Source organism: Nelumbo lutea, chromosome 7, assembly GCF_056320005.1.
Source record: "Nelumbo lutea isolate HS-2025 chromosome 7, American lotus-T2T, whole genome shotgun sequence".
Classification (NCBI taxonomy): Eukaryota; Viridiplantae; Streptophyta; class Magnoliopsida; order Proteales; family Nelumbonaceae; genus Nelumbo; species Nelumbo lutea.
In genome coordinates, this window is record NC_142690.1 from 711557 (window position 1) to 723571 (window position 12015).

General features: G+C 41.2%; 1 protein-coding gene across 8 annotated transcripts in view; it reads left to right on the plus strand.

Moving 5' to 3' along the window:
* Nucleotides 1–12015, plus strand: part of LOC148844480 (uncharacterized) — a 62958-nt gene that overhangs the window by 36734 nt on the left and 14209 nt on the right. For all 8 annotated transcript variants that reach the window (XM_088954690.1, XM_088954694.1, XM_088954693.1 and 5 more), the window contains 2 exons: nucleotides 9792–10529; nucleotides 11388–11534. In XM_088954690.1, the coding sequence (XP_088810816.1) occupies nucleotides 9792–10529; nucleotides 11388–11534 (885 nt within the window). The remainder of the gene's footprint in view (nucleotides 1–9791; nucleotides 10530–11387; nucleotides 11535–12015) is intronic.

The following is a 12015-nucleotide window of genomic DNA, read 5'->3' on the forward strand; positions in this document are numbered from 1 at the left end:
TCCCCTAAATACATCAAACACTACCCTTGGAATTAGACCCCACATAATCCCTCCTCCCTTCCTCTCCACTAAATACTTGTTCCTTTGAACTTGTATTATCTTATTTCCGTTGTTCTTTGTCTGGTTATGCTTTTTCAGATGCAAACATATTCTTATTTTGCTGTTTGGTTTTGGAATGAAACAGTTACCAATCTACATAATGTAGAGAACACTGATGTGGGCCCCACTGCAGTGGTCTTCACTGTGTTCGTAGGACAGCAGTGTAGTTATTTGTTTCAGTTATAGTAGTGTCAGTTTGAGTCAGTTTGTTAATTCAGTTGTTACTTATTTCAGTTTTTATTTACTTTTTTTATTATGTAAGTACCAAGGGCAGATGTGTCCTTTCCATTATGTACTAAACATAACCTATAAATATTAAGAGAGTGGCGGCGGCAGATCAGTAAGAATCTATCCCTCCTTTCAACAACTTGTGTTCTCTTGTTTCTCTTCTATTCTATCTCCTTTCTCTCACTTTCTCTTCTGTTTTGCAAACCTAAAACCTTTTAGGATTCAAGACTGATTACAGTCTTGATCTTCTACTTGGTATCAGAGCCTATCTAGGGCTTCTCATGTGTGTCTAGTCCAGCCGACCACATGAGGACTAGCTAGGGCTGAAAGCTTTGAAGAAGTTTTTCAGTGGCTGAATCTTGGATATTACCAGGAGAGGTTCGCAGCAGTTGAAGACTTGCTGCGGCTTGCAGAGAGTTGGTAATCAGGAAGAGGCAGCGAAGGTTAGGGTTCAGGTAACCCTAGAAGACAGTAATCAGGAAGAGGCAGCGAGATAGGTTGGACCTATCTAGAAAGAGGGGCCGAACTGTGTTCAAGTTTGTTCTAGGGTTTGGCTTGCCGAACTGTGTTTAAGTTTGTTTCTAGGGTTTGACTGTTGGGCCGAACCCCCTTCTTCAAAGGTGATTAGTTTTTAGGGTTTCATATTGCCCTACGACAAGTCCCACTTGTGCGGACTGCTTGGAGAGTGCAGCTGAGCACTTACTTCAGACCTACAGTTGAAACCCTATTTTTTCTCTCGCAGCAGTGGGCCCCACAGTAGTGATTTCAGAAAATAGCATCTCAGATTGATAGGCTGCCTGGTACTGTGCATGCCGATTGATTTCAGATCAGATTTGAGTTGATTTCTTGCATATACTGTGATAGGCGATTGATTTCAGATCAGATTTGGGTTGGTTTCAGATCGGATCAGATCAGATTTCAGACCAGATCAGATTTGTGTTGGTTTCAGATCGGATCAGATCAGATTTCAGACCAGATCAGATTTGTGTTGGTTTCGGATCAGATTTCAGACTTACTTGTTTGACTCTGTTTTCTGGTATAATTGCTATAACAGTTTGTAGCCACTGAATCTTGATCAAAGATGGAGTTTAAGGGTCAGGGAGAAAGTAGTTTTGGAAACCACAGTATGGTAGTGTATCTGAAACCGGGTTTCAGATTACAACCATGAGATTTGATGGGTCAAATTATTTGGAGTGGGCGCAATCAGCCATGATGGCTATTGGAGGAAGGGGAAAACTGGGTTACCTCTTGGGAGATGTGAAAGAACCTTCCAAAGAGGACCCAACATACACCAAGTGGGTTCAAGAGAACTATTTAGTTATGGCATGGCTGTGTAATTCTATGCAGCCACATATAAGCCGAAATTACTTGTAGGCAAAGACAGCCAAAGAGATATGGGATGTTGTGAAAGAAACCTATTCCCAACCCCTTAATGTTGCCAGAGCCTATGAACTGAAGTGTGAGGTGAACAACCTTAAACAAGGAGAGAAGCCAGTTTCTGTCTACTTCTCTACCTTGAAATCCTTGTGGCATGAGATTGACCATCTAGAGACCCTTGAGTGGGAGAGTCCCAAAGATGCATAGACTCACAGAAACCAAGTCAAGACGAATAGGGTATTTGAGTTTCTGGCTGGTTTGAATTCAGAATATGACATTGTGCGACAATAGATATTGACAAGAGATAGTGTGACCCTTTCTCAAGCATACTCCCTAGTGCATAGTGAAGAGACTAGGAGGAAAGTCTTGATGCAGCCTCAACCCTCTTTCCCAGCCTTGACAGCTATTAAATCCAAGCCAGGGGGTGACTCAGAAAGGGACCGGAAGAAGGAAGATAAACGGGATCTGGTATGTGAACATTGCAAGAAACCCAAGCACACAAAAGATACTTGTTGGAAGCTACATCCTCACTTGGTCCTAGCAAAACTAAGAAATAAGAAGGGTAATGCTCATATGGCAGTGAACATTGATTCAACATCCTCATCATGCACATCCTTGGAGACTTTAGCTGCTGTTCGGGCTGCCCTCATACAGTTGGAAAAGGAAGTTGGGAGTTCAGCTCAGCCATCTCAGTCACCATCAGCTCCTGCCATATCTGCATTTGCACATTCAGGTACTTGAGCCTCAACTTACCATGCTTCAGCTCCAGGTAATACTGATCACTGCTGGGTAATAGATTCAGGTGCATCTGACCATATGACTAGCTTGCCATCTTTGTTCACTTCTTATCACTTGTCCTCTGGCTGAGATAGAGTATCCATTGCTGATGGCTCTCTTGTTCCCATTTCGGGCAAGGGGGACATCAAGCTATCGGATACTATCTCTTTATCTTCTGTCTTGCATGTTTCTAAGCTTGATACTAACCTGCTTTCACTTAGTAGTATTACCAAACACATGAACTATTCAGTAACCTTTTTCCCAGTCTGTGAGTTCGGTTATGCTTTGGCATAACCGATTAGGTCATTTGTCTTTTAAGTCTTTGAAGAGTCTGTTTCCTTCTTTATTTGAGTCTGTTGAGTTATCAAAGTTGAGGTGTGAGAGTTGTGAGTTTGCCAAACATTGTAGAACCTCTTATTCTTTAAGTAATAAAAGGAGTAATTCCTCTTTTGATATTGTGCATACTGATGTTTGGGGGCCATATCATATCTCTTCTATGGGTGGGTATAGATATTTTCTACTGTGTGTTGATGACTATACCCGGTTTTCTTGGGTCTATCTTATGCGTTCTCGGGATGAGGTTCTTGCTCTGACCCAAAACTTCTATCAGATGGTTCTCACTCAGTTTGGGACCAAAATCAAAGTCCTTAGATCTGATAATGCAAAGGAATACTTTGTTTAGCCATTAACCTCCTACCTTCTTAGCCATGGAGTTATTCACCAGAGCACTTGCCCTTATACACCATAGCAGAACGGCGTTGCCGAAAGGAAGAATAGGCATATCTTGGAGGTGGCTAGAAGCATTATGTTTACCTCTAATGTACATATTCGCTTCTGGGGTGATGCTATTCCTCACGACAGTTTATCTCATTAATCAAGTTCCTTCCCGGGTCCTTGATATGAGAACCCCCTTTTCCCTTCTATACCCAGACGAGGAGTTGTTCATTGTTCCCCTTAAAACCTTTGGTTGTACCTGTTTCGTTCAGCTTCTCGGGCCTCATCATTTCAAGTTTGAACCTAAGGCCTCCAAATGCATTTTCCTTGGTTATGCTCAAACTCAAAAGGGTTATTGCTGCTATGATCCGGTTTCAGGGAAGCGGTTTGTCTCCATGGATGTCACATTCTTTGAGGAGACACCCTATTATCCTAGGGTTTCTCCTCAGGGGGAGAGCAGTGAGAGTGGAAGTGGGGCTGGTCCTTTACCTATTCCACTGGGTAATGAAGGTTGTAGTGGTGAGGGTGGTCAGAGGGAGCTGGAGTTGAGAGTTTATCACAGGCGATGTAGGCAGGTTGATCTTAGTCTTCGGCAGTCCTGGCCAGCTCCAGTTCCTTATGCGCCTCCAGATCCAGAGTCTACCGAGATACCTCTCACTGTTGCCGCTTCCCCTCCTGTGGATGACCTTGATCTCCCTATTGCCATTCGCAAAGGGAAACAACATTGCACCACTTCTACAGCTCACAACATCTCACAGTTCTTATCCTATGATCGTCTATCACCATCTTACCGGTCCTATCTCACTTCCATTGCCGATGTCCCTATTCCAAGAACAGTGCAAGAAGCCTTATCAGTTCCAGAATGGAAAGATGCAATGCAAGTCGAAATGGATGCCCTGTTGAAGAATAATACTTGGGCACTGGTGGACCCACCAAAAGGGAAGAAACCGGTGGGATGCAGATGGGTGTTCACTGTGAAGCATAATGCTGATGGCTCTATTAAAGGTACAAAGCCCGACTGGTTGCAAAGGGGTTCACTCAGACTTATGGTATAGACTACTTGGAGACCTTTGCCCAGTAGCCAAGATGACCACCATTCGAGTTTTGTTATCCCTTGCAGCAAATCATTCTTGGCCCCTGTTTCAGATGGATGTTAAAAATGCCTTTCTGAATGGAGACTTACAAGAAGAGGTTTACATGCAGTTGCCTCCTGGATTCTATGATACAGAGACAGGTAAGAAGGTTTGCCGACTGAACAAGGCATTGTATGGTTTGAAGTAGTCACTAGAGCCTGGTTTGATAGGTTCAGATTAGCCCTTGGAAGGTTAGGTTATGTACAGGCCCAGTCAGATCATACACTATTCATTAAGAGGGTGGAGTCCTCTCTGACACTACTAGCAGTATATGTTGATGATATTGTGGTGACAGGAAATGACAGTCATGAGATTGAGTCCCTCAAACAGCTCATTTGTCAAGAGTTTGAGGTGAAAGATCTTGGTGCATTACGGTACTTTTTGGGTATTGAGGTTGCTAGATCCAAGCAGGGGATTTTTATCTCTCAGAGAAAATATGTTCTAGATCTGTTGGCGGAAATTGGAAAGTTGGGTGTTAAGCCGTTCGATACACCCAACGGTTGGTTGGAAAGCTTATATTACTCCTGCCTCACTCGGCAGGATTTCAGCTATGTAGTTAGTGTTGTTAGCCAGTACGTGCACTCCCCTAGAACTTCTCATTTTTTTGCAGCAGAGAGAATATTAGCATACTTGAAGAGATGCCCGGGTAGAGGTATATTGCTCAAGAACAATAATCACATGCGGGTGGAAGTCTATACAGATGCCGATTGGGCTGGAAGTGTTGATGACAGAAGGTTTACCTCTGGATATTGTGCCCTAGTGGGAGGTAACATTGTCTCTTGGAGGAGTAAGAAGCAGAGTGTTGTTTCCTGCTCCAGTGCTGAAGCGGAATACAGGTCAATGGCTAATGGAGTGGCTGAAATCTTATGGCTGAGGTCACTACTTGAAGAGTTGGGTATTGACTATGAAAAGTCCTTAATGCTGTGTTGTGATAATCAGGCAGCTATTAATATAGCCCACAACCCAGTGCAGCCTGACAGAACTAAACATATCGAAGTTGATCGACATTTTGTGCGAGAAAGGGTCACATCACAGGAAGTGTGTCTTCCGTACATCACATCTAATATGCAGCTCGCGAATATCCTCACCAAGGCTGTACCAAGGAAGAATTTAGAGATAGACCTATCCAAGTTGGGGATGATAGATATCTACTCCCAACTTGAGGGGGAGTGTAGAGAACACTGATGTGGGCCCCACTGCAGTGGTCCCCACTATGTTCGTAGGACAGCAGTGTGGTTATTTGTTTCAGTTATAGTAGTGGTGGGTTAGCTGAGATACAATACTCAAGGAACATGGAAATATAGATACATGTTGAGGGGAATCAGACGCTTGACTGTAGATATGTGCTTGTAAACTTCAATGGATTACTAGAAGTGCAAAGAGTATGGCTGATGCTTTAGCTAGACAAGGAGTTAATAGCTTGGATCTTTTCTCTGGGAAGATTCTAGGGGGCACCTGATGTAAAGCATTATCAGAAAGATAGAGTTACCCCAACCCATTGCCCTATTTGCATAGCCCAAAGAAACTTGTTTGGCGGCGCCTCTCCATTTAGGTTTGAAACTGGAGGACTCCACCTTTGTGGAGAATGTCGGAGAATGTCAAACGTTGGTGGCAGAAGATAGGGAGAAGAAGAGTGAAGAAAGGGATTAACTTCTTGAGACTGAGGGGTTTAAAAGAAAATAATAAAGGTTTTGTAATAAGTGTCTCTTTGGGAAGGTGGAGGAGACAAAAGAAAAAAAGAATTCTCTCAAGAATTGAGGAGTTAGATAAGAAAGAAGCTCTTAGAATGTTGAGTGGAGAAGAGATAGAGGAAAGATGGAGGCTAAATGTGGTTTAAAGAGGTTCTTAGAAAGGAAGAGATCTCCTGGAGGCAAAAGTCTAGATGCAAATGGCTTCTAGAAGGGGATGGCAATACGAAACTTTTTCATTCCTTAGCCAGTGGAAGAAGAGGATAAACCTCATTGATAGGCTGGAAGTGGATGGTCTAGAGACAACCAGGGAAGAGGTGTCAAGAGTTTTGTTGACCAGTTTAAGAGTATTTACCTGAAGCTTAGTGGGAAATCCCTATAAAATAAAAGCAAAAATTCTAGCAGGGAAACTAAAGAAGGTACTGCCCTTGGTAACCTCACAACATCAAGGAGCCTTTGCTGAAGGGAGATGGATTGTAGATCAGATTTTGTTGGCCAATGAATATGTAGCAGAAAAGAGGAGGAGAGAGAGGGGTGGTTTGGTGTGCAAGCTTGACATAGAGAAGGCCTATGACTTTGTGGATTGGTCTTTCCTTCTGCAAATCATGGAGAAAATTGGGTTGGGGGAGAGGTGGAGGATATGGATGAAGGGATGCTTAGGTTATGTACAATATTCAATTCTGATTAATGGTATGACTAGAGATTACTTTCCAGCAAAAAGGGGGTTGAGAGTTGAGACAAGGGAATCCCCTATATCCCCTCCTATTCACCTTAATTGCGGATGCCCTAAGTAGGATGATCTCGGAGGCTGATCAAAATAATCTGTTTAGAGGATGGAGGGTTGGAAGATTGGAGGTTGCAGTCACACATTTGTGGTTCGCGGATAACCAAGTTTCTATATCAAATCAGCGAGAAGTCATCAATTCCCTTGAATCAGTCTCCACTTTGAAGATTAATTGGGGAAAGAGTATCGTAGTAGGAATAAATTTGGAAGATGAAACTTGAGAGTAATAGTCGAGACTTTAGGGTGTGAGATCAAGCAATGGCCTTTAGAATACTTAGGACTACCCTTGGGAGGGAACCCAAGATCAGAGGCTTTTTGGAAACTAGTGGTGAGAGATTCACAAAGAAGTTGGCTATGTGGAAGAGGAACTACTTACCCATTGGTGGAAGGATAACCTTGATAAGAGCAACATTAGCTAACTTACTAGTTTATTTCTTGTCCACCTTTAGAGTCCTAGGGAGAGTAGCAAAGGAGTTAGAGAAACTTATGAGGGACTTTCTTTGGGAGCCTGGGGATGAAAAAAGAGACCATCTTGTAAAGTAGGAACAAATCTACATGATAGGGCTGGGGAATTTAATTCAAAGAAATACTTCATTGCTAGGAAAATGGCTTTGGAGGTTTCCATTGGAAAGAGATAGGTTTTGGCAGAAGGTTATTGAAAGCATTCATGGACTGATGAATAACGGTTGGGATGCAAAGGTAGCTCCAACATCAACCTTGAACTCTCCTTGGAAAGCAATTCAAGAGGTATATCCAACTCTTTTCAATTTCATTGGACTTGATGTGGGTTGTGGTTCTAGGTTTCTTTTTTGGGAAGATCTTTGGCTTGGTGATACTCCTTTCTATTCCCTTTACCTTGATCTTTACTTGGTTTCTAATTATAAGCAGTGACCTGTTTCAAGTTTCGTCACCTTCTATCAATCCAGTGTAAGTTGGGACTTTGGTTTCAGGAGAGATTTGAGGGATAATGAATGTGAGAGCCTTTTATGGTTGTTTGACAATCTCAAATCAGTTTTTTTTGGTTCAACTTTTGGAGGACACTAGATTTTGGTCCACCTCTTCTGATGGTTCCTTTTCTTGTGCTTCTTTTTTCAACTCCCTTGTGCAAACATCTAGGGGGGGGGGAGGATTTCTTCATGAAAGAAATTTGGAGTAAGCCCATTCCACCCAAAATTCAAGCTCTATGTTGGGAGCAGTGTTTTAAAAGGCGTGGGAGGCGTACGCCTGGAGGCCCGCCTTCAGGCAAGTGTATGCCAGAGGTGCCGACACCTCTGAACTAGTGCTATGCATCTTTATACTTCTTAAATAAAAGATTTTTATTAAAAAAAGATCTTCCCTCCCTCTTCTTCCTCCTCCCCCTTCTTTTTGACCACCTCCTCTTAAGGAGGCTTACACTTCCTTGTGTTTGGGAGGCTTACGCCCCCTATGTTCTGAACCACGCTTCAAGCCTCTTGGTAGTGGAATGCCTCTGCGTTTTAAAAGATTGGTTGGGAGGAGGCCACATATATGCCTCTCCCCTCATGTGTGCTATCTTTGTTATGCAAATGGTGAATCCCTCCCTCACTTATTGATCCATTGTCCTTGTGTGCTCTTTGTTTGGGAGTTTTTCTTGCTCTTTTTTTGGTTGCAGGTGGAACTCTCCTCAGGATGTAGTGAGCCTTTTCAACCCAAACTTTAAGCTGAAAAAGGGGAAGGACAATGTGGAAATCAGTTAGGGTGGCTGTGTGGACGATTTAGGAGGATCAAAAGAAGAATTGGTGGAAACCATAATGATAAAAGTTGCTCATTGGGTAAAAAAACTTGAGCTATTTCCAGATCTTCTCAATGGCTGATATAATGCAGGCTTGGAGAGAAGTGGCTTTTTCCTAAGAAGAAAGAAGAAATGAGGATGAAATGGAAAGCCCCAGCTACAAACAAATTAAAACTGAATTTTGATGGCAGCTCCATAGGGAACCTGGGATTGGTAGGCATTGGGGTTGTGGTCAGAGACTCAACAAACAAAGTGCTGGCTATGTTTTCAAGGCCTATATGGGTTGGAGATTCAATAAAAGCTGAGCTAGTAGCACTTCTTCCGGGGTTAAAACTAGTCAAACAAGCTGATTTTAAAAACCTGGAGGTTGAAGGGGACTCAAAACTGGTGATCTCTTGGTCTAACTCCAGAAGTAATGCTCCCTGGATTTATAGACATTCCCTGCAAGAGATTGAAAGCTTAGCAAGGGATCTCAATGCCTCTTTCACTTGGATCAGGACTGCAAATGGGATGGTTGACTCATTAGCAAAACAAGGAGTTTACAGACAGCAACTTTTCTGGGCAGTGTTGTATATCATTATGTTGCACCGACTGTGCTTTTCTGCTGGTTGTAATCTGTATACAACTTTCTCTTAATTTAATAAAACTAATTCTTCTTTGCTGATAAAAAAGATAGCATAAGCTAGCCTAGTTCAACATGATTTTTTTGTAAATCTGTAAATTATGTCTATGTAAATTAATAAAATGCTTTTACTGATAAAAAAATTATAAATAATTGAAAACACATGTGAGATTTCAAAGTTTTGGTTAAGTAGAAGTATCATCAACAGGATGTTTTTTCTTTTCTTTCTTTTTTGAATAAAACACCAACAGGATGTTTCAAAAAAATAATAATAGGAACAATTGCATGTCCCTGAGATGTGAATGTGCATATTGCTAGCGAAAATTAGGTTTGAGAAACTGTCATGTACTCTTAGAATTTATTAAAATAAGGTGATAAACAAACAACTATCCAGCCAGCCCTCCAGGTAGTAAGACCAGCAGAACCTGTGTTCACACCATAACAGGACTAATCAATTGATTCAAACTTCAAAGATCACAAAAGTATAACAACAATAGCCCCTAATGTGCCCTTTTTGCAGGTTTAAAATCTACTGTTGGTTATCTTACCCTCCTTTACAAGTCCCAATATATTCTCCCTTCTGTAATTTTTTGGTAATGTTTGTTATTTTCCTTTTCAGGCCACATTAGCGTCTACTGTTCAGCAGGGTAATTCCATTCAGGATCAAGCTGAAGAGTCTGCTGCCCAGGACAGTTCCGATATTGATCCAAGAACCCCACCTTCAAAAAATAGTACAGTGGGCTCTTCAACTTCATCAACACCAGCAGGGAGTCATGTAGCTACTGTTACTGGCAATTTGCCGGCACGTAATTTGGCTGGTGGGTCAACTACTTCAGCAATCCTTTCAGCTCCAGCTTCTATTCGAGGTGTGGTGGATAACTCTGTTGTGACTGTTTCTCCATCCCCAGTAAACTTGTCTAATTCCACTAAGGAAGAAGAGAACACAAGCTTCCCTGGTCGAAGACCATCACCAGCTCTTACTGAAATTGGTGTTGGAAGAGGAATTGGTAGAGGTTCAATGGCTGGAGGTGTACCCAGCCAACCATCAAATAATGTACCTTTAAGTTCTGGAAGTTCACTTCCTGGCAATGGAGCGCTTGGTGCAGTCCCTACTGCTTCTGACATGGCAAAGAAAAATATTTTAGGGGCTGATAGTGGCGTCATGCAACCATTGGTTTCCCCACTAAGCAATAGAATTCTCCTGCCCCAGGTATCTAAGGGGAACGATGGAACTGGTTCTGCTGATTCTAACAATTCTGGTGAGGGTGCAGTTGTAGGTGGCAGAGTTTTCTCCCCTTCTGTGGTTCCAGGTGTACAGTGGAGGCCTGGAACATCATTTCAGACTCAAAATGAAGCGGTATTCTACTTTAATATCTCATTTTTATGCTGTTGCTTAATTTTGCAATGCATCTTCCTCTAAAAGCTCCAAATAAAGCTGCAGTTTTTTTTTTTTTTTTTCTGTTTCATAATAAATCAAAAAATGGATTTGCCAAACCTTAGTGCACTCTCTATCAATTATAAAATGGGAAACTATCACTTGTATTTGCTCTGGCAATTTTTCCTGCACTCTATTAGTGATATGTCATAGCTTAAATTTTATATTTTAATCATATTTCTTCCTAATTTAGTCAAATCTTAATAGGACTTCTCTTTGCCATTATATGTGTGTGTATTAACGTATTGAATTTTCAAGGTTTCCATCTTCGTTTGGTTTGCATAGCATCTCCTTTGTCCTTGGGAACCTTGACCCTTTTATCGATATGACCTTATAACTATATTTATACTCTGTTCATAAAGTTGTCTGTTATTAAAAGAGAGAAATGAACAGTCTTCTTGTGCATTGCTTACTAGAGTAGAAGGGCAACTTAGTCATTGACAAGTTTGAAGGAAAATTTAAATACAGTAGTGTTTATTGAGAAGCATACTACAGTAGAAGACTGAAAATTTTAAACTGAATGCTTCTATTGAATCTTTTATATTGTGCTGCTTAGTTGTTAAAATATGAGCAATCATTGCTATTATGCTTATTAGAAATTATTTGCTTACATGATATTTTTTGATAAGTCATATGCTGACATGATATTACCCCAAAAAAATATTACGATGCTGATGATTTGGCATTTTACAGAAGGCAGGCCTCTTTTAATGATAGGATGCAAGATTTGTGTGATAAATCTGTTCTTTGAAAATGATTTATCTGTTTTTTTTTTCTCAGGGTCAACTTCGTGTTCAACCCGATCAGAGAGAGAAATTTTTGCAGAAATTCCACCAAGTGCAACAGCAGCAGCAGCAGCATTCTCAACTCGCTGGGGGAAATCATAAGCAGTTCACTACACAACAGCAAGGCTCACTATTACAGCAGGTTACTTAAGTGCAAAACTTTCTCCCGCCTTTTGCGTCTTTGAAACTGGTGCAGGTGTTTTCTCCTTTTTTTGTTTTCTTTTTCTTATCTTTTATCAGTGATATAAGATAAAGAATATATTCTTTTTATATGATTGATTTTTTAACCATCTCTGAGAAATGGTTTCCATTTTCTTTTTGTTTTCTTTTTCTTTCTTATATCTCATTAGTTAGGTTTCTTTATTTGATGAAGATTTTAATAACTTAGACAAGGAAATTTCTTATGAGAGGCTTCTTTTGAGAGCAGAGAGATTCTAAAAGGGATTATATTGTCAAGTGGGAAGTTGTGTGTTAATGCAAATGACCAAAGATACCTGGGTTTGGGCAATCTTCAATGAGGAATCTAGCACTTTTAGGCAAATGGTTGTGGAGATTCTCTATGTATCTGGACAAGTTGTGGAGATTCTCTATGTATCCCACCCTTAGCATTCACAGCTTACATG